A 22,638-nucleotide genomic window follows, 5' to 3' on the forward strand; every position below is an offset into this window, starting at 1 on the left:
CCTCCCCCCCAAATTGGATTACTTTTTAGCAAAACAGTCAACAAGATACCCCAAAACTTTCCTCAGCGCCAGATTTGCTTAAACCGCTGCAAGTTTTATACACATGCGGTGGTGTGTCTGTCAGGGCGGCCCCACGTTCCTATAAGGTGCTCCCCCGCTCCATTACCTCGCGCCTTGTAAGGCTGTATTCACAGAGACGCCAGCATAACGCTTGATTGCACGCCCTTAGTTATTGAACAGATACAAGTTTCTTTCCGATGGATGTAGGTAATTAATAAACGATAAAGGAAGTGAACAGGACGGCTTCCTGGCAGCTTTGCTTTGTTTGTAGTTTTGTTCTTGATCTAAGGGAAAAGACGTTCAGAATGGAAAATCCACGTTTATTGCAACGCAAATCCCCCGATCGTCAGTCAGGCGTGCTTTATGCCAGGTTTATTTTCTGACAGGCAAGATATTGAAAATGCGACAGAATGTATCTGCGAGGGGAGACTAAGATTGGAAATGGTTTCAAGTATTAATTCCATGGTAGATTCTTCACACTAATAATGGTGGAGTCCTCAGAGTTCAAGGCTGATGCACCAATGGTTTCAAAACTCTTATCAGAAAACGTGTGTGTGCAGAAAGAGTCACAGCCCCATTATGGGTGAAGTATATGGGTAATCATTATTTGAGACCAACAGAACAAGTGGAAAGAACCCTGACAAGCACATATGTGGCAATAAACGGAAAGTATTTGTTGACATGAAGATTATCCATGCGCTCACACATGCCTTGTTTCACACCCCATCACTTCCCCGAAATTCAGATAGCAGACTAAAAGAAGCCAAGGTATGATTTGTTTGTACATTATACCTACGATTACACATTTATACATGACAGGCCCTTCTGCTTCTTTCAGAACAGGATTCCCTTTACACACGCCTTTTTATTATTAAATGTTGTATTGGTTGGTATTGCAAGGTCGTGAAAATGCGATCAAACTGATTGCTCGCTGGTGCTACAGAATGGATGTATATGTGGAATGCACAGTACAGTCAGTCATTGAAAGGACTCTGTTAGCAATGATTTCTGGAAGTACGACTTCTTTGGTTACCACAAAAGAGTGAGGAACATGGAGGATTTACTTTTGGTCACACTGCCGTGCGAGGGTTTAAAATTAAACGTCATATGTTCTTGCAATAAATACATGGTAGTGAAATGACCTAAAGGTAAAAAAGCAGCAGACTTTGGGATTCTAGATTTTTCCCCCTGCTGCAGTGCTCAACTGGATATAGTTTACACATGCTGTGTCTCTTTTAAACTTCAGCTGTTAACAATAAACGCCAACTTTCCATAGCCTCTTTTTCATATATCCAACTGAAGGTAGAAGTCATCATTATGGTACAATACAAATTGAGTGTATTTAATTGACTAGTATCCACTTAGTCCTAAATGCTTTTGTGATAAAGGATTGATGATATTCTTTGAAAAATCGAGAGAATTTATAATATAAACATATTGTGAATGAACTACAATGATATTTTTAAAATAAATTTTTATATGGCAACAAAACTTGAAAAGCAATCATTTTCAATACACTACCAGTTAGTAAAAGCATGTAATAGTTCTAATAGTCTGATTTATTCCCTAAGACTTTTTTTTAAAATAGTAAATCGTGTTTTACATGGCACAGTGTCTATTAAATTTAGTCAAAAATTTGGCGTATTTTTCTCTATATCTGAACGTCAACGTTTGAAGAAGCTGTTGAGATAAATCAAATGGTGACATTTTGACGGCTTTACTTGTATAAGCAATATGGTTACCATATGGCATTGTTATTTATGAATGACAGCATAAATTGTATTACAAAGTCTATCGCAATAACAGTGCAGTTTATTGGAAAGCTGCTCTGCTGTCACTAGCATTTATAAGGCAACCTCCATGTGAAAAAGGTATGTCAGTCAAATTACACATTCATGTTTAACGTCTTGCTTTTAGTGTTTTTGGTGTTTTTATTTTTACTGTTACAAAAATACTCCTAGTCTGGTCGGGAATTCAGAGTGTCTCCTGTGACAAAATAAATCTTCAGTGTGATTCAGTAGCACAATAACAACTGTAAAAATATTGTCCAAGTATTCGCTGTTCCTTGGCCGATTCTTCATTCCTAAAAAAAAATCCACTGTACTCTGCATCACTAAATCACTGGCAAATTCATTTTTATATAGGAACTTTTTTATAAGTACAACTGAGAGAACAATAAATTTTAATGGTATGAAAGAAAGGTGCTCCTTTGTAGGTTCCCTGTACGTTGTAGTGGGTTTTAAGAAATGGCATTTAAAAGTTACAACTTTGGCTGAGATTTTCATTATTTCCCTTTTCTTTTACATTACACTTCTATTAAACTCTGACAAAGAACTTTTGTTCCAAAGTGTGTTTTACAGAGGGAGGCTACAACACAACACATGTGGTCTTCACGGGTCATAGGTCGAACGGCCTAGAAGTGGCTAAGATCGGCAAAATCAAAGGTAACCTGCAACTTAATATCCTGTTGATGATCTTGTTGAATTTATGAGTGTCTGTGATACAGACAACGGTGCAAGTGATTCTGTTAAATTGCTCTGTTCTTTTCAGGTTAAACAGAGCATCATTCCCCTCTCTACACTCCTTCTCTTCCCTCCATACGGAAACAAAACTTGGATTTTATACTGAATTTTGCTCATTTTATCTCTATTTTAAATCACTAATTCCATTTTTCTTAACCCTAGTATATATGCATTTAAATAGACGGTACATGCACGCCTTTAAATTGATCTTCACACAACCACACATTCGATGCACATGTCCAGATCAACTTTTATAATACAACTTTTATAATACAACTACTTCCCAGCATAGACAGCAATCTAGTGTGTGTGTGTGTGGGGGGGAAATCTAGCGGAGTTTAAGTTCTAATACTCAACTGTCCTCTTTAACCTTGGTACCTAGGAAGAGAAGATTATAAAAGACGAAGACAATACACAAAGTTAGGAAAAATCCCTTGCTCTCACACCCTATCTGCATAAGCAATCGGTAATAGTAAGAGCAGTGCAGTTTTAAAGAGAAATACGTAAAACTTACAAAGAGGGAAACGTGAAGCGGCTGTTTGTTCTGCGGGTCTGACACCATTGCTCTGCGGGCACCTCCGCAAACCTGTTGAAAAACTTATTTAACTGAAACAGTTTAGAAGGGAGTTTGACTGGCCGCTGTCTTCCCCCTAAGAATGAGCGTAAGTCTGCATTTCTGGCAATGGCCCTGAAAGCGATTGCAGGGGTTTTTCCCTCTCTCTCTCTCTCTTTCTCTTTTTCCCTTTTCACCCTATGACATGGGGGAAAGGGGTTTTGCGGTTCGTAGAGAAATAAAGCACTTCTCAGAGGGGACGGCGACATGACTTTGAACTTGGATCAGCTCCTGTGTTTCCTGCAGAGACTGTAGAACTGGAGCCCTGAAAGAATAGCAAAGAGAGTCCAGCCTGCGGGGTCTCCGGCTGGAATTAACGAATTCTCCCCAAACTGTCCCAATGCAGCCGTCTGAAGCCGCAGAGTCAGCATACAGCAGCAGGGTGATCTGGGAATGGGAAAGAAAGAAAGAAAGAAAGAAAGAAAGAAAGAAAGAAAGAAAGAAAGAAAGAAAGAAAGAAAGAAAGAAAGAAAGAAAGAAAAGTAGGCATTTGGATATGTTAACGTTATTTTTCTATGCAACATGTTTAACACAATATTTTTTCTTGGACATTTTTGGGGGCTCTTCCTTTCTGAGATGCAGAATCTTCCTTTAAACTCTTCTGCTGAAAAGTGGTCTAAATAAGTAAGCATATGTGGCTATCAGTGTTTATGATTATTTGGTTTTCCGGAGGCAGACACTGTAGATGACTACGACCTCCAAGTTGTGCTCTATCTCCCTTGCTCTGATTCAGGGGGCAACCCTCAAATCCTCGTTTCTGAAATGTTGTCGAGAAAGGACAATATAATCTGTTCGCTGTCTGGCCATATAGGCTGTAGGGTCATCACAAGGACAGCAAATGCACGAATTCTGCAGTCTGGAAAGAGAATTTCGGGGAGCAGCACTCCCACGTAAGACGACATGACCAAGGGACGGCTTGGAAGAAGGGCTGGCGGTTTTAGCTAACAGAGGGGTATGTCTAGATTCATTTGGAGTTTGTGGGTTTTAACGATCATTTTAGATTAGAAGGAATTCCTGTTATTCATAAAGGAAACCCTCTCGTTTTACGAAGAGTAATAAACCCAGCGATATTTTTATGTTTCAGTTTGTTCCAAGGCAGGCTTTTAATTGTTTTTAACCATTTAGTGGAGGGGGGAGGATCCTAATCTAAGCAAATCAGGGGAGAAAAGCTATTTGCAACGTTCTGATTTCACATATCTTTAGACACTGTAATATCATCTATCTAATCTAATATCTATCTATCAACAGAGCATTATAAACCCCCCCCCCGCAAAGTCCACTTGTGTTTGGTGCAGTTCACAATAACGTGAGGAGTGACAGGAATGTCGCTGGTAAGAGTATTTATTCCGCCTCTTTAAAAAAAAAACCCACTACATTTTGGGTTGATTCTCTCTTGTGAGCACAGAGATGATTAGAATGAAAACGTCAGGTTGAGTGTAGAAAGGTCAGTATTACAAATATATTTTTAAAAGGGCCTGGTTTATTGGATACTGGCCCCAACATGATTATTTTCCAGCCACTGCAAAACAAACCCATCCAGGGGCCAGACATGGAGGGGGAGGGGAAGCGGACTTGTTTGTTGTGTCTAGTAATTTTTATTATTATTAATTAATTATTATTCCTGCCCTCTAATCATAGGGTTTTCAAACCACAGCAGCAAGTTTTGTTGTTCCGGTTATTGTTAGAAATTAGAAAGGAACCATCAAACCCTATCGCCCCTGCTCTTCAATGCACATGCATAGGCAGTCTGATCCCTCTGCTCTAGACAAGTGGTTTAAAACACCAAAGAGCTTTTTTCTCTCCCCTCCCCCAGCCCCGCCGACGAAATTGCACCGATATCAATAGTGTGTTTGACTTTTCTGTGTCCCTTTCGATGATTTGGCGGATTTGCTTTTGCAGCAGAGGAGAGAAAGGGGGAGGGGGGCGGCAGTATTGGCAGGTCGGTCCCTCGTGTTCATGTTTTAAGCGCCTTGTTTTGCTCGTTTGTTTCCCCCTAGAAGGAAGACCGGAACGGGCAGCGGCAGGCTGGCTCCGGCGGCTCCCCTGCCTCTTCCCCCGATCCCTTCCCCCCCCTCCCCAGCAAAAAGAAACATCGAAAAAAGGGTTTCAGTACAACCCCCGTTTCCAGCCTCGCTTGCACTTGGTGGCTGGAGCTGCGGCAGCCCCGCTCTGCCTCTCCCTGTGGCCGAGCTCCGGGGTGGGGTTGTGCTGGGGGTGGGGAGGGATAGAGCCCGGCGCTGCTGCTGCTGCTGCTGCTGCTGCTTGCTGCTGCCGCCGCCGCCCAGCCTCAGTGCTGGAGGGGGAGGCGGGAAGGGCCCGGGGAAGCGCGAGCCGCTATTAGCCGCTCTTAGGGGGACGCCAGGATGGATGAGGCCAGTTTGACCAATGAGCGGGCGCCTGGCGAATGACCGGGCTGCTGTTAAAGGGGGCGTTTGAAGAGGAGCTGCCAGTCCAGCCAGAGAGTGAGAGAGAGAGGCTGGGAGAAGGGGGGGGGGGAATAAAAGCAGCAGCCGCAGCGCCCACCGAAATAAACAGAGGCGGAGAGACACGGGAGGAAAATAAAACCCCGCACTGAGGGAGCAGCCAGGCGCAGGAGGCGAAGGGGTCACTGCCCCCAGCCAGCTCCAGAGAGGCTGGAGCATCTGCAGGGGCTGCGTGTCCTGCTGCCGAGCCCCCCACCCCCGCTCGGCTCGGAGACCCGGAGAGGGAGATCACTTTTTTTTTTTATTGTTGTTGTTATTGTTTTTAATCCGCACCTCCCCCCGCCTTCCTCCTCCTCCTCCTCTCCCCCCATTCCCCCCCTCCCCCCAGCTCAGACCCAACTTAAAGAAAGAGAGGAGGCTACAGAGCGAGGTCAGAGACGCGTCCGATTCCTTCATCTGTGGGAATTCGTTCCTGCGAGTTTACTACGTGAGCCACATCTCATGCCAAGCCGAGAAGAAGAGGAATAAAAAAAAAAAGGGGGGGGGGAGGGGACACCCCAGGGGAAAGCCAGCGAGGTGTGGGGGAGCAGGGAGGCATAAAAGGGGCCAGCTCTTCTGGGGGTGCGGGGCTCAGGGCGGAGGTTGGCGGCAGTGACATTTCCTTGGCAGGGTGTGAGTGTGTGTGTGTGTGTGTGTTGCAGGGAAAGGCAACGCGATTGCCCCCCCTCCTTCCTTCCCTCCCTTCCCCCCCCCAGCTCCCCCTCCTCTGCCCTGCCCGCCCGCCCCCGCCTCAGCTCCTTTAATACACTTTGGTTCTCCGCCTGGCTGTGGACACTTCTCTCTGTGGCTCGCTCGCTCGGCGGCTGCTGCTGCTGCGGCTCGGTGCAGCCGGGGGGAAGCCGGGTGCCTGGATCCTCCTGCTGCTGCCGGGTGGTGCCCGGGAAGGAAGAGGCGCAGCCGCGGGGGAGGAAGCGGAGCGGAGCGGAGCGGCAGGACCATGCTGCTGGACGCCGGACCCCAGTTCCCTGCCATTGGAGTGGGCACTTTCGCTCGGCACCATCACTCGGCCGCCGCCGAGATGCAGGACCGGGAGCTGAGCCTGGCGGCGCAGAACACCTTTGTGGACTCGGCAGCCCACATGGGGGCTTTTAAACTCAACCCCGGGGCCCACGATCTGTCCCCCGGCCAGAGCTCGGCTTTCACCTCGCAGGCTCCCGGCTACCCGGCGGCAGCGTTGGGTCCCCATGCCGCCCACGTCAGCTCCTATTCCGGGGCGCCTTTCAACTCCACCCGGGACTTCTTGTTTCGCAGCCGGGGCTTTGGGGACTCGTCTCCGGCCGGCGGCCAGCACGGGATCTTTGGCCCTGCGGCCGGGACCCTCCATCACCCGCACACGGACGCTCAGAGCCACATCCTCTTCCCCGCCATTCACGACCAGCACGGCCCCCACGCCTCCCAAAATGTCCTGAACGGGCAGATGCGCCTCGGTTTGCCCGGGGAGGTCTTCGCCCGATCGGATCAATACCGCCAGGTCTCTAGCCCCAGGACTGATCCCTATTCGGCGGCTCAGCTGCACAACCAGTATGGCCCCATGAATATGAATATGGGCATGAACATGGCAGCCCACCACCATCACCACCCAGGTGCCTTTTTTCGATACATGAGACAACAGTGCATCAAGCAAGAGCTGATCTGCAAGTGGATCGACCCCGAGCAGCTGAGCAACCCCAAAAAGAGCTGCAATAAAACTTTTAGCACCATGCACGAGCTGGTCACCCACGTCTCGGTGGAGCACGTTGGGGGACCCGAGCAGAGCAACCATATCTGTTATTGGGAGGAGTGTCCCCGGGAAGGCAAACCTTTCAAAGCCAAATACAAACTGGTCAATCATATCCGAGTGCACACGGGAGAGAAGCCGTTCCCCTGTCCTTTTCCTGGCTGTGGGAAAGTTTTCGCCAGATCAGAAAACCTAAAAATCCACAAAAGGACACACACAGGTAATTATGTTTGGTTTCGAAGATTTAAAAATGGCTTATTTGTTTAAAAAAATGCACTTAAAGATGCTCCCGTGTGTAAAGACTTCCATTTTCAGCGTGCTGCAGCGTTTCACGGGGTGTTTTCTCCGGCTCTTTCAGTTTGAAAGGATTTTTTTTAACTAATTGCTTTATTTCTGTGGTCATTTATTAATGTGGAAACATGTCAAGACTTGACTGCACTCTTTCCCTTTCAAAGTAAAATACAGGCGAGATATATTCATTAATACTATTAAAATATGGATTGACATAATTATCTATATGTAAGTAATGTACATATTTATATATGACTTCGGTGTATGTGCGTGCATAGGTATTTAAAACATAAAAAATCTCGTAGTAAGTGGCGAAATGTCCCTTTCTGGGAATGCTTTTCATTACATTTAAATGGTGTGAGTGAGGGCAATAAAATTTTCTAATTTTGAAAGTGTTTTTAAAGTCTCACGTGAGGTTGTTTAAGCTGGTGTTGCAATAGTTTATTAAATTATGTAATAGGTAGCAGAGGATTTGAGGTTCAGAAACTTACACAAAAATCAGGTCAGATATGAGAGAAGGACACAACACTTCCTGGTTGTAAACTGCGTGAGTTGAACAGTCACAAAACAAACGCATCATCCTGCTTCATAGATTATTCATTTACTATTACTCCAGGTTTCGAATTGTGCCAGAGTATTTCAGAAAAGACAGCCAAATATTTTAGCATCTTCGACTATAAATATTTACTTGAGTACGGGTAAGATCTATAGGCCAATTGTTTTCTTAAGTGTTAAGAATGAAGCTAGGTGCGAGACGAGCTTTAACAAGGTTTAAAATTTGAGAAATGTATTTGCATGAAATGCCCGCACTTAAGTCATTGTGTCTGAGCGGATGTCTTTAAGAAACAATTTAGGTGCTAATGGCATTTAATATTAAATGGTTCCCCCTCCAAATGGGTGGATGTTTGAGTTCTCACCTCCAAATTACTCTGAGCATTTGGAATTCTGGCAACAGGGTGAAGAAATTGTATGAAACTTAACTGGAGTATTTTACAGACATTTAGTTTCCCCCAGCGGATATGTGTTTACTTCTAAGATCCATACATGAAATAAAATGTGTCAAGCCTTAACTCTTTTGTTAATGGTTTATAGTTTAGCAGGATATTGGATTTTATATGAAGGTGCAAACGTCTAGATTTTTTTAAAATATGCTTTCGAGCCGATTGTGGGATAGCACCAGTTGAAACCAAACCAAATCCGTAAATTCACTGGAGCCATATCCTTTCACCAGTTTTGACGGAGAACTCCCTTCTGGTTTCACTGGGGTGTCCTGCTTAAAAAGCCATGGCGAGATATGGCTCCAATATTTTTGTATTTTATGATAAAATATCTTGTTAGTAACGAAGTGGTTAGTTCATAGCTGCACATCAAGGCGTCATCAGAAAACAATCCACACAGTGACATCAATCATTTGTTAACCATTTTAGTGAATTTGACATTGGTACAAAGCATTAGAAATTTTAAAGAGGGGGAAAAAATCTTCCTATGTACCCCTATTTCAAGGCAGGCATTTGTGGGTTATTGTGCAATAAGCAGGGGAGAAGTCCAAGTTGATTGTTTACTATAACCAATTCCTCATTGTTTATCTTCCAGGAGAAAAGCCTTTCCAGTGTGAATTTGAAGGCTGTGACAGACGTTTTGCCAACAGCAGCGATAGGAAGAAGCACATGCATGTCCACACTTCAGATAAGCCCTATCTGTGCAAAATGTGCGACAAATCCTACACCCACCCCAGCTCTCTGCGGAAGCACATGAAGGTATAACACATTGCCGTGTTGCCAGCTGACATCCTCTGAGGGGGTCGGTCTGGGAGAAGGGTTTAGCTCGCGTTTTCTTTATTGGGAAGGAAAATAAAAACAGGAGCCTCCTCACCACCAGGTTGTAAAGCCCGGGAGCCTTTGCTTGGCACAGGAGGCCGGATCTGGGTGCCTGGGAGTGCGCTGGCCCCGCGAGGGAGGTGTGAGCTCTGGCTGGGAGTGCCTTGCGCACAGGGACACTTACTCCACCCTGTCTTGTTGCATTTGCTTTCCAGGTCCATGAATCTTCCCCTCAAGGCTCCGAATCGTCCCCGGCTGCCAGCTCGGGCTATGAGTCCTCCACCCCCCCGGGCCTGGTGTCCCCCAGCGCCGAGACTCAGAGCACCACCAACCTGTCCCCGGCGGCGGCGGCTGCAGCGGCGGCGGCCGCGGTGTCTGCGGTGCACAGAGGCAGCGGCGGTGGGGGAGGCAGCGGCAGTGGAGCCGGCGGGGGTGGAGGAGCCAGCGGGAGCCACAGCGGCCTCTCCTCCAACTTCAACGAATGGTACGTGTAGGGCCCTGCCGGACTGCTGAGCGAGGCCCCCGCGCCTGCCCTCCCCGCCGCGGAGGAGGGAGAAGCAGACACACACCGGGAAGGTGCTGGATCCTGTTTGGTTTGGGTTTAATTCTTAGCCAGCGAAAGGATTAACAACTCAAACGGCTCTAGAGCCCAGGAGAGCAAATCCCCGCCAGAGCCTCCAAAACAAAAAAAAATCTGCCACAGCTAAACTCTTCTTGTCCGTCCCGTCCCGTTCCCTCGCCCCCGCCCCTTCCCTCTGCCCCAGCACCGTCCAGCCCGACCAGCTGTGTCTATAGAGGACTCCTCCTTCCTCCTTCAAGGTGGTAAACGAAGTTTTATTCGATTCTTGGTGTATAGAAGTTCGTCCCATTTGTAAACTACGGATTGATTCTCTCCCACCCCCACCCCCAAAAAGTGATGGACTTTTTTCGTTTCTTTTCTCTTTTTAGTTCATCCATTTAAAAAAAAAGTAACGTGGAAGAAAATGGTTTCTTTTGTAATTGTGATAATGGATATTGTGTTCTTTTTAAAGAGGCAATTTGATTGTAAACTTAATTCAACTATAGACTGGGGGGAAAACTGTGCCAAAGTCTCCATTCTGTTACACACACACACACACACACACACACACACACACACACCAACAACAACGCTTGTGAATGTATTTTTCTGTTAGCTGGGTTTACATGTGATGTTTTAGTGCTTTTGCAAGTTCAATTTGTTAGTTCCTGTTTGGAAGATTGTGAGGAAAAATAAACGTCGTGCTGTTAGCTTTTCCCTAATAACACCCTTCCTTCTGTAAATACCTGTTACCATATTTATCCATTTGTAATTAAATTATGGTATTAACTTGCTACAGAGGAAACAGTATTTATAAAGAATGTTTCTTAACTATAAATATGTACAATTGTGAGCATAAACTGTTTCAGATTTTTTATTTGAAGGTTTAAGTGGTTTCATCATTTCTTGTGATATGTTTTGAGAGTAATGCATACAGAAATATAATAAAATGTGTTGAAACTGCATGTACTGGTTCTTTTTACGTCCAAAGGCTTTCTTTAACTGTGTAGGTTGCACCTAAAGAATGAAAATCAATGTGGCTAGAATATGCAAAACAGTTCTTTAAAAACTAGCAAAATCACCTTAGGGTAAATTTTTTGAAATCATAAAATTTCTTCAGTTATGATAGCGTTAATTATCCCCCAAAAGATCCCTTTAAAAAACAAACAAACCCCCACATTATGTGCCAGTAAAACAATAACATTTTGGAAAGCCCTGTGGTGACAATAAGAGTGAGCTTTTCAAGTATTCTACAATATATACCCTTGGGTATATATTTACATTGAATATAAGATACCTCCAGCTTTCCTCAGGAAAGTACACATTTGTCATCTGTTTTACTCAATATTATATTTATGTTCTACATTATTTGTTTTTGTAGAAGGTACCAAAAATAGTGCATACTGGAATGCTGGTGGATTAGACATTCCCAAACGTAGATCTAAAGTTGTTCCTTTGGTCATGACATTTGAAATATACGTTTATTCTTTAAATCCTTAAAATATTTTTTACAGCTTATATACACCACTGAAGAAGTGAAAGAGACAGCATAAGGTAGCTTCATTTTCTCTTAAAGAAAATTTGTAAATAAAGTTTTAAAAGCCCATATACTGACTTTAGTTAAAATGTATTAAATGAGTAATCAACACAAACAAATCTACAAATATTAGTAGTGGGGTTTGCAAGGAAAAAGAATAAATCTTGATCTTACTTAACTCTTGCTTACCGCTGGATTTTAGTAAGAGGCTGAAAGGGTGTGGACCAGCATCCGGGCTTTCTTAATGAATTAGACATCAAATAAAATAGGGGATTTTCCCCTTTAATAGGCAGGAAGCGGCTTTCTAGGAATACCGAAATAATCTAGACACCCAAGGCGTGTGTGGCACAGCTTGGGAATCTTGGAAAGCTTGGACTTTGCCAAACCGATTTCTAGCCACCTAAAATATTGAAAACAGGCAGATCGAAGAGCCAACTCCTTGGAACAGGACTCTTAGCGCTACACTGTTTTCAGCAAAAACATGTACAGATAGGTTTGCCTCTCAAACGCAGCCAACCACATCAGCTTTCTTTTCTTCCAGTTATTGTTTTGTTCTCCGAGTTTAAATGACAATAGAAGTGTCCCACGATGGCTGGGGAGCTCTGTGTTTGTGGGATCCTGTTCTCTTTTTGAATGGGACTGACACACGGCTGGGAATGAACGATACATGCTCAGCAGCAGAAGACTAAATCACATGGGGGGTGGGGAGAAAGGGAAGAACTCGGGACAATCTCCCCCCAAATGCTGCTCCAGGAGCAAAGTTTTGGTACGATTCAGAGACTGCCCTTTCTATGCTGAGCTCTTCTGCGGGTTGGAGTCTGGCGTTCATTCATGTTGCATAATGTAAGACCCTGAAGTAATCAAACAGCTATTAAAATCTAATTTATGTTCTGTAATAATATTACGCAAAATTATTAAAGCCTTTGGCATACGCCGCCGATCCCTTGGAGAGACCACTGGAAAAGGCAGCTTGAGTAAAGTTCCTTTCCTGTTGAAAAATGTAACCTCATAAAATAGGGCTTGTTTCAGAGCAAAATGTGTTCGAAGTGTAGTTGAAATTCGGGTTATTTTTGGTAACCATCCTCCCCATCGCGACCCTATTGCTACCCTGTTTCCGAGGGGGTTAAAGTTAGCGCGGGGGACCCCAGGAATTAACGCCCAGCTCCGGAGACGCATTCCCCTTTAAGAGCAATCGCCCGGCTGTGGTTTAGCTTGGTTGTCTCCAGTGCACAGGAGGCAGGTCCCCGGCCCCGGCGGGAGGGAAAGCAAGCCTGTGGAGGAAGAGGCATCCTCAGGCGCCTCGGAGTTAGCCGAAGCGGCCGGCCTGCGTTAGCCCAGCCCGGCTGAAGGGAGCGGCCTCGGGGCTCTGGCTGGCTCGCCCGCTGGTTCCCCGCTCCGTGGCTGGCCAGAGCGCGCAGGAGCTGCCGGTGGCCGCTCCGCGCTCCGCTCCGCTCCCGTCCGCCCGAGCGTCGGGAGAAGTTTGTACTTCGCTTGCTGTCGACTGTGGTTTCCCTTCCCCGGCCCTGGAACCGGAGCCTCCGCCGCCCCCGCCCCCCAGCTGGAGTTGTGTTTTCATTCCTTGGAGCCTAATCTCTGTTTTGGCGTGAGATCCCCGCCGTAGGACCCACTCGCTATATTTTACAATAACCGCCCCAAAGCCTCATCACCACCAGAACCGCAGCGGGGCTGGGCTCTCTCCCGGCCATTATTTAGCCGCAGCAGATACAGAAAAGTGAAACAAGTCCCCGCCGCCTGGCTAACAAAGCGGCCTTTTCACGATGGGCCCTGGGGAAGGGAGGGCAACAACCGTGATCATGAGAATGGCTTCCCCCCCCCCTCGCCAGACTGGCCATGAACTTGAACTTGAATTTGACTTGGCTCGCCCGCTGCCTGAAGTAAAGCAATCGCCTCCCCGCTCCAGGCTGCCCGGCTTTCCCAGGACCCAGGCAGGGCCTCTGTTGTTAGTAATAGTTCATAATACATTTAAACCGTCTTTCCTTTCTGAGCCCAGTGATTCCTATGGCGATTGCCAGCCTAGCAGGGCTCCCAGCGGACTTTGTATACAGCCACACACGGCTCGACAGCACAAACACACACGCATGCATCCGTGGGGCTGACGGGTTCTCCGGGGACGGGAAGCAATGGGCAGTACACAGCCGTCTGGGCCGGGCAGATGCAGCTCTGCGAGCAAGACCTCCGTCTCTACCGCGGCAGCTCTTTCTCTTCGTCCGTCTCCTCTCTCCCACCTTTCTTCCCTCCCCCCTTCTCTCACTTTTCCCTTTGTCTCTCAGGTTGAGCCTGGTGTTTCCAAACCTGGAGTGTCTTGCTCGCTGCACTTTGGCACACTCAGAAAGGGAAACCAAGGACAAACCGGAGGCAAGGCCCTACTGCATCCGCACCCCTCCTCCCACCCGCACCCGCACACCAAGGACTTGGAGAGAGAGAGCTCTGTTCCCCAGCGGACAAACTGAAGGCCAAGACAGCACTGAGGTCTGCAGAAGACCAGAAGAGCCTCAGTGGCCTCTCTGTCTCGCACACACCTAGTGCCAGTGAAATAACAAAAAGGGGGCAGGATTTCACAGCTAAAACGGCAGCATTCACTTTGAAAAGCACAATATATCAAAAAGGATGCACAGATTACATGTATTTACTGCAAAATTGCAGCTTCTTTTGCAATGAGACAGCTGTAGATTACACTGAAAATCAATATCAGACAGTACTGTTCTTTTTATCACTTCTCCTAATTTTGGATTTTGACCCTTTCTTCATATGCCCTGTGGAGTACATTTAACGATTTTACTTTTAGCTGGTTTCCTAAAACTTTGTTCCCAAAGATGCAAACTCAGATTTAATTTATAAAAGAGTTTAGATGGTTTCTCCTGATTTCTCCCTGCCTATATGCAATATAGATTGTATCGCCTAATTTGCTAAAATATCCTATCTATACCTGTACCTTTATTTGACACGACTGTAACAAATCAAACATTTTTAAACTATTTAAGCTTCCCTAGGGGAAAAAACTCCATGTGCCAGGGAGGCTAGCATTAAAGTTATATATTTAATACGGTGTGAGTCATTTTATGATTTAATACCCAGAACAGGCTCCCTTCTGCCCAGCAAAATAAAAATACAACATAAAATACAAGCTAAAGGTCAGCTTGCCTGGGATCAGCCCCGCAGAGGATTCATATGGAGAGTCTCCAAGATTGTTCAGTTTCATTCTGTCTAGACTCCACTAAGCCTATAGCAGCCTTTTAAGTTTCTCCTTTGTTTTCAGAAACTCACACACTCTTTTTTCTACCAAATATGAAGACAGCAAGCGACACAAAACTGCTACCCAACTGCATGTGCACACTGGACATGCTAATTGGTACAGCGAGGTACGTATATTTTTCATCTACAACTTTTGGGGTTTTGGGGCTGGCTTCCCCCCCTCCGGCCCCCCGAAACACATGAACTGGAGGGCTTCTCATTTTACACGCCGAGACCCCGGTATTGTAGTGCAAACGTAAGTGGCAACGATTAAAACCCACTCTAGGGCACCAGGACTCCCTCGCTCCGAAAGCGCAATTTAACTCAAGTTCGGTGGGTTTTTACTTCCTTCATTCTGAAGCCCGCCCCCGAACACGCTGAAAGATTTCACTGCACAAAATGTCCGTGTTTAGTGCCAGGGGTTTCATGTCTTTATTTAATCATACTTCAAAGTAATTGCTGCTATACTGTTGTCCTAAGGAGAGGAAGCATAACACAAAACGCACCGGCGATCTAACTTCCTACCAGGGAGTTGCACCGGGCAGTAAACAATAACAGGTTATTCCAAATACCTACCATCCCCTCACATTTTAACATGTTTCAAATAGCTTTTTAATGACGCCCTCGGTGGGAATGTTTATGGCCGTGCTATACATTTCCTAGCTGCAAGAAGTTGTTAGTTTACCATTTTTAGAACAACCCTCCTCATTCTTGGTGCAACCCCAGGTGTGGGAGCCATCTGTTGCTTCCTATATGGGAAAACAATTTCTTAATTAACAAGACACTTCACCTTTTTTGCCACGATCCACACAGACAGAGGGTTGAGTTTTGATGCAAATGTCACCTCTTTAAAATATGGTATACCTGTTAACGATCGCGTTTTCATGGGCGTATGTGTAGGCTGAGGCTAGGAGCAATTTGTAGTTTTATATTTAGAGACCATTTTCTAGAGATGACAAATATGTGGGGAACACAGGTTCTGTGTGAAACATGGAAAATACACCTGGAGGGTCAGATTGCAACGGTCAATATTTTCTGCCCAAATCTCTTTCCAGCGGTTTCCAAGATGCAGCAGTTTGATCGCTACTGTCTAGCTCCCCGCCTCTCCCTTTGATTATTGGGGTACTGATATCGGGCAGCCAGCGAAGGTGCTAGGTTCTGGACCGTGAGGAAACGCTTGTTGCTCTGGTCAGGAATATAATGTGGGTGGTTACTGTGAGGGCTCCTCCTTGCACCAGTTACAATTACCAGATACAGATATGGACGGTATAGTTCACACACAAGGGACCCACTTCAACATAGCAACTTCATCAGAACTGGGCTGGTGAATAACCATTTCTGTGAGAGTCTCTGCGGAGTTATCTTTGGATGTTAGTGGAGGTCTGGCAGAAGAGCGATTGTTTTGTTTTGTTTTGTTTGGATCTTGATTTAAGCCAGTTGCTTGTGGCGGAGAAAAGAGCAGTGTCCATTCCAACTTTTAAAGTAACAATTCCGCAGTGTGTGTAAACAGCCCTTCCTCGCTTTCTAGTCCTAGTCGCAGGTTGTAGATTAAATAACTGTTTTAATGAGAGCGCTGGCTATTGCTGCATTAGGTGATGCTAGTTATGAAGATGATCTGACCTGTTTTGATGAAGATGATCTGACCTGTAGGGAGAGAGTGAAAGGTCAGCTGCATGCAGTGACCAGATTTCTGCTCATTCCTGGCACATGCTGCTACGATATTGATCCATGGAGAAAGATAAACATAAAAGCCAGATCCTATGTCATGAATACTAATGAATGTTGGTTCCAGATTTTAATTGGTGTTGACTTCTTTTTTTTTCCCCACGGTAAACATTTATTGCAGACCTCCGTGAAGCAAATCTTCGCTGGTTTTCCTTTTTCCCTGTATCTCTCTCTCTTGTTGCAAATCTTCGCAGCAATTTACTTTCCCGAACAGCGAATGTATAATCCCAGAGACGCCATTGCCTGCACTCATTTCCATATCACAGTTCACAGGGAGAGATATTACTGAATTCATTAAAACTTGAAATGCAGAAACGTTCTTATAAAATGCACTATTTCGACCAGGACCCATATTTCGACCTTCCGGTTATTTATTCAATATATTTCCTTCTGTCATTAGCAGTGAACTTGTTCTTCTTTATTAGTATAAATAGGCGAGTGATTTCTGGTTAGAGACATCCTAGTTCCTGAAATGTTATGAGGCTAGTCATCCCTATACTAGTCAATTAGCGCATAAATATTACAATTATCCCGGAGAAGCGCTCCTTTTAAATTAAACTTTCCTCTCTCGTTTTACCTGTTCTCTGTGTGTAAAATGGATATGGCAACACACGGAAGGGAGTTCAGAAATGTTGCCAGCAATACCTCTCTTACGAATTTACTTGTTAAAAATCACTTTATCTGCAAACTAGTATCCGAATGGTTTTGTCTTATGAAATTGGAGGACTTGTGGCACGGTAGAGACTAACCAATTTATTTGAGAATAAGCTTTCCTGAGCTACAGCTCACTTCATCGGATGTAATTGACTCATTTAGCTGGGAACCAGGTGAAGCTGTGTGTGCAATACCGATAGTAACACATCCGCTTCATACGGCTGTTAACAGATCCAGACGAGCTGTGTACAAGGGGCACAATCCGCTGTACTAAAACAATTACCTTTGCTGACATTTTTGAAAAAGTTAAATTGATAGGTCACATGGTTACAAATCATTTACAAGCAAGGAACTCCTCGAAAGATTTTTTCCCCTCCCTTACACTTTTCAGGGTTTTTTTTTTTTAAATCCCGGGAGTGATTTATTATGTAAGTAATTTTAGGGGATACAGTTTACAGCCTGAATTATTAGACTGAACACCTCTGGCTGACACCACAGTGCATTTTTTTCCTGCCTGCAGCTGTGAGTCACAACCCCATTTTCATACCAAACCTCTGCACATTCCTTTACAATGTAGACTTCCTTCTTGCGAAGATCAAACATGCTTCAGCCAATGTGTTTATTTTAAAATACAGGAAAATTAAAACTAAACATGGGCTTACAAGAAAAACAAATGCATCATTTCTTTCCCTGTCCTCTTCCCCCCACCGCCCACCCCCCCAAAAAAAATTAACCATGGAGCTGAATAGGCCTCTGAAATAAAACATTATTACAGCAGAGCCAACACAACTGATTTCAAGCGAAATGCTGAAAGAGGAATGGATCCCTTTGTTTTGTATTGCGGGTATGTTTTTAATTACATGTGGAAATGTGAGGGGGAAATGCTGTAACCCTAATCTCCCCCTAGCACACTTTCCCTGGTTATTTAACTTCAATACAAGCCCAAATCAGACATACTTAGCAGAATAATCTTAGTATTCTGCTGAATGGTTTGCAAACGGGACTCTGGATTTGGATAGCTGCTCAGGGCCTGGTCCACTGAAAGGCCTCACAGAATCGGGCCCTGTACAGAGGAGATTTCACAACTGCCTATTATTTCAGAGTTGTTGTCTCTTGTTTGTTTGCTAATGAAGGTGACAAGTTCCAACTGCCGGCCCTACTTCTAAACCACTTCAAAGCCTTCAGCATGGTGGTGATTTAAAAACCGCCTTGCAGCTTAGCTGCTCTTACGCTTAGCAATCTTCCTCCATATTTAACATCTACTTTAGGTATAGATGGGGATGGATTTTAGCTGTCTGCTTTTAAGGCAATTTACTCCCCACCTCTCAAAACGCCTTCATGGAAACTGCTAAACTTCTTTTTCTCTCTTCAATACAAACTTGATTCTAGCTCCTCTGTCCTCCTGCCTTTTGCCCTGAGATGGATTTCGGCTCGTCTTTTCTCCATTCATCCATGCGTTCTTCATTCATCTCTTTACACACACAGTCAAAGAATGAAATTTCAATACCAGGGAATAGGACAGCTCTTTCACTTAGTAGCTAATCTTTATTGTCCATACGTCCAAAAAAGACGATTCCCTGGAAAACAGATCAAAAACTTTGGGAAACTGATCAAAAACTTACTGGAACTTTGAGTAATTGAATTAAAGCTAATAATCGCAGTGCGGTGTTTCTGCAGGTGAAAGGCTGGAAAGGTTTATGACCTTGTTTAACTGGAACAACTCCAGCTTCCCTAAATTATTCACCAGGACACACGGATCACTTTTCGAGAAAACGAATCATCTCTTGGATCCCTTGTGATTGCAGGGTAACATCTGGTTAAAATTTAACGCATAAAGTATATATAATTGGTTAATAATTCAATGCTTTTGTATATAAATATATTACCAGCACAATCGTAAAGACACTGAATTAAGCTGCAAAAAGAAAAGGAGGACTTGTGGCACCTTGGAGACTAACAAATTTATTTGAGCATAAGCTTTCGTGAGCTACAGCTCACTTCATCGAAAAGCTTATGCTCAAATAAATTGGTTAGTCTCTAAGGTGCCACAAGTCCTCCTTTTCTTTTTGCGGATACAGACTAACAGGGCTGCTACTCTGAAACCTGAATTAAGCTGCTCACTCAATTTTTAGTATTGTAAAGATGAGCAAAGTGACTAATTAGATGAGTGTACAGGTGACTTGTTTTTCTCCCTTAGAGCTGGACATGATGGTGTGAGCTGGTTGTTTGCCAAGTGTTTGACTTTTATTCAAAGTCTGAAAACCTGAACTTCAGCCTTTTTAGGAGGAGTGGGGGAGAGAAGGACTCAGTCCGTCGTATTGTCCGTTTTAGACTGCTAAAAGTCAGCAAAGACAACAAAGAAATCTTTAGGCAGCCAGTTTCGTGTTTTGAAACTGTCTATTCCTGGGGCGGATTTACTGAATATCTGGATGTACTTGGTAATGTGATTTTGTTTCTTCAGTTTCACCTGGACAGTATAGGAGGCTTTGGATTCCATCCCGCTCTCAGATCCCATTGACCGATCTGGCAGGATCGGGCCGCTTTTGACTTACCTTATTACTATTTGTAAGTACTTTTGACGCGCATTTCTGTATTTGAATGAAGTAGGGTAAGAAGAGGTGAATTGTGCAGTATACACTACACATCACGGAGAGGGCACTTGTTTTACACGGGACAGCACGGCTTCTCCATCAGACTGTGAGTCTTTATCTTTACTGCACCAGAAATCCACCATATATGTGCATACCTTTTGAATGATCCTTTGGAAAAGATTTGTGATCTGCTGATACATTGTCAGGAAGAAAAGCTCCACAACTGTGAATCTCTCTCTCGAGCTAGACATTTACTACATATCAAAAGTGATTAGCTGACAAATTGATCTTGATCTTTGAAGATTCTCCAGCTGACTAGGCGGTTGGAAGTTTCAAATTGTGGATTTGGCTCGTTCCTTTGAACAGAACTCCTGCGCTATTTCTCTTGGCACTGAGTTCTTGATAGACATTTTCTATAATTTCTTGTATCACTTCAGCACTTAAACCGATCACTGAAACGTTTGCAGGCGAGAATGAGCGTCAAAACGTGCTGCAGTTGGCTTGGTTTGTCTGCCCCAAAGGGGATGTCGCACTTTGAGAGCTGATGCTTTGGGATGGGAGGCAGAAAACACCGCGACAAATTAGCCTTTATATGGGCAGCTAAAATTTCTCCCAGGTTCGTGGTCCCACGGTTGTTCGTACAGTGTATGCCATAATTTATTTAGTAACAATTTTAAAGTGGCTCTTGACTTGTGTTTTTGGTTTGGATTCTTTAACCAGTTGAGGCAGGTGCAATGTAACAAGACTAACCGAACCGAAGCAAGAATTTACCAAGAAAATCAATTTATTAAGCGTTTGCCTTTGCAAAAACGCTGTATTCAAGGCAACAATAATTATTTGGCTCTGATCTTCGCGTTTCATTTGGTTCCTTAACCCCCGTTATACTTCGAAGAACTAAAAATCAGCCCCTTTATAGGTAAATTTCAGAGGAACAGCCGTGTTAGTCTGTATTCGCAAAAAGAAAAGGAGTACTTGTGGCACCTTAGAGACTAACCAATTTATTTGAGCATGAGCTTTCGTGAGCTACAGCTCAGTGGGGTGGGAGGAGGTATTGTTTCATGATTTCTGTGTGTATATAAAGTCTGCTGCAGTTTCCACGGTAAACATCTGATGAAGTGAGCTGTAGCTCACGAAAGCTCATGCTCAAATAAATTGGTTAGTCTCTAAGGTGCCACAAGTACTCCTTTTCTTTATAGGTAAATCATCAGTTATACTCTGAGTAGTATTTGGTTTCACAATAGTTTTAGGAAAGAACAAACAAATACTGAAAATATGTATTGGATAGATTCAAAACACAGCCGGGAGATCATTAGCTTTCCCTTACATCTTCCTGTCATAATTACCCAACTTCGCTATTGTTTTTGGTTTAACGTAATACACGCATATCAAATCCCTTGAATTCCCCATTGTGCTTCTGCAGAATGGTTCCTAATTAAATGTGCTATTTTGTGTTTCCCATCTGCAAACAAAAATACCTACTCTGCTGGATTTTTAAGTCCCGTGTATCACTCTCTAACCAGAGCGTGTTCTGCTGTCCAGCCCTTGATGATCTAGTTGAATGTCTGGACATTGTGCCAAGGAGCGTATTTGAAGCAGATAAGTACGTATAATACAAATGCGTTTTGTTAGACCTGATGGATGCTATTTTTCCTTTAATAGGTTTGTAGCAAACTAACACAATGACACAATGTATTCCTTTTCAAGGTGCATTGTTAATCAGGTCTATTAAGAGTGCGTTGAGCTATTTCTCGCTCCTATTGAACAGTCTGTTGCTCAAACACAACAGCCAACAAGCGCCAGCTGCCTCAACAAAAGTAGAAACCTAACCCCTTTATGGAATGTTTTAACAGAAAGGGGTAGCTGTGTTTAATTAAAAACATTGATGTTTCACTGAAACAATGGAAACTCAAGTTCAAGTGGTGCTCTATTGATTTAAGATGATTTTACTAGCTATGGGTATAATTCCTTCTTTCTGCTTTCACTCGTGCTAAAGGGACCCTTCTTTCGGCATTATTTGGGTGAATGGTAAAAGACAGAGATGGCGATTGCCTTAGAAACCTGATTAACGCCACTTTGCTCCAGGAGAAGGTGTTTAATTTCTGAGCGCACCCCATATTTTTTGTCAGTTTATTCACCGTAGGGAAGCTTTGAAAGTCGCTCCTCTCAGCAGGTTAAAAAGTGAAATATGCGTCCTGGCATTTAAATGTCTGTTATTGTGGCAAGGGTAGTTGTTGGGAGCTGCACGACCGGAATACTAACGGTTTGCAGCGAGTGGTGGGAAGTTCCTTTGTGTGTGTGTCCACACGTCTCACTTCGGCAACAACTGGATCACTCTGCTGGGCTTTCAGCCCTGGGGCTTGTCTGGGAAAGCCACTCTCCGAAGGGATACTTCCGCTCTGGGGCTTTTCAGGCTTTCATCGTACACTGAAGAAAGGAAGTCGCTCGCTCTTGTCCCGGGAAAATAGAATTTAGCCCCGTACATGTCTGGCCACGTGGAATAAAATAAATGTTACCGCAAATAAATGTGTCTAAGCCTGCTGCTCCTTAGCGCACTGGCATGTGTTGCTTTATATTTCCGCACCCAGGGCATGCACTCAAATCCGTAACCCGCCCACGAGCCCACCACTAGGGTGGTATAAATCACAGCCTTGAGCCCCTCCACAGTGTAGGGAGCACATGCTTCTCCTGCGGGTTCGGGGTCTGGTTTCTTTTCGAGTCATCGGAATCATAAGAAATCCACGCCCCGGCTTTCCCATCGGGTTTAAAGGGAAGGCAGCGCACTCCCCACCCCGGACAAGGCGTGGCTGTGAAAGGACA

At 44.5% G+C, this 22,638-nt stretch overlaps 2 protein-coding genes and 1 long non-coding RNA gene across 4 annotated transcripts in view; all 3 read left to right on the forward strand.

Moving 5' to 3' along the window:
• The first annotated feature begins 1,797 nt into the window (after window positions 1–1,797).
• Window positions 1,798–2,938, forward strand: LOC140913042 (uncharacterized). The gene is made up of 3 exons (XR_012159453.2): window positions 1,798–1,931; window positions 2,409–2,504; window positions 2,611–2,938. It is a non-coding gene; the product is annotated as an uncharacterized LOC140913042 (long non-coding RNA).
• A 3,258-nt stretch (window positions 2,939–6,196) lies between these two features.
• Window positions 6,197–10,636, forward strand: ZIC2 (Zic family zinc finger 2). Its single transcript, XM_073348685.2, has 3 exons — window positions 6,197–7,615; window positions 9,280–9,443; window positions 9,719–10,636. The coding sequence occupies exons 1-3, from the start codon at window positions 6,616–6,618 to the stop codon at window positions 9,995–9,997; spliced, it is 1,443 nt and encodes a 480-aa protein (XP_073204786.1). The 5' UTR covers window positions 6,197–6,615; the 3' UTR covers window positions 9,998–10,636.
• A 10,363-nt stretch (window positions 10,637–20,999) lies between these two features.
• The window catches only part of PCCA (propionyl-CoA carboxylase subunit alpha), a 420,693-nt gene continuing 419,054 nt past the window's right edge, over window positions 21,000–22,638 (forward strand). For both annotated transcript variants that reach the window (XM_073348756.2, XM_073348763.2), the window contains exon 1: window positions 21,000–21,421. The gene's annotated coding sequence lies outside the window, so the exon portion shown is untranslated. The remainder of the gene's footprint in view (window positions 21,422–22,638) is intronic.

Source organism: Lepidochelys kempii, chromosome 1, assembly GCF_965140285.1.
Source record: "Lepidochelys kempii isolate rLepKem1 chromosome 1, rLepKem1.hap1, whole genome shotgun sequence".
Lineage (NCBI taxonomy): Eukaryota > Metazoa > Chordata > Testudines > Cheloniidae > Lepidochelys > Lepidochelys kempii.

Coding starts and splice junctions, on each gene's coding strand:
- ZIC2 (XM_073348685.2), top strand. CDS start 6,616: ATGCTGCTGGACGCCGGACCCCAGTTCCCTGCCATTGGAGTGGGCACT. Junction 7,616..9,279: donor CCACAAAAGGACACACACAG/GTAATTATGTTT, acceptor TTTATCTTCCAG/GAGAAAAGCCTTTCCAGTGT. Junction 9,444..9,718: donor CTCTGCGGAAGCACATGAAG/GTATAACACATT, acceptor TTTGCTTTCCAG/GTCCATGAATCTTCCCCTCA.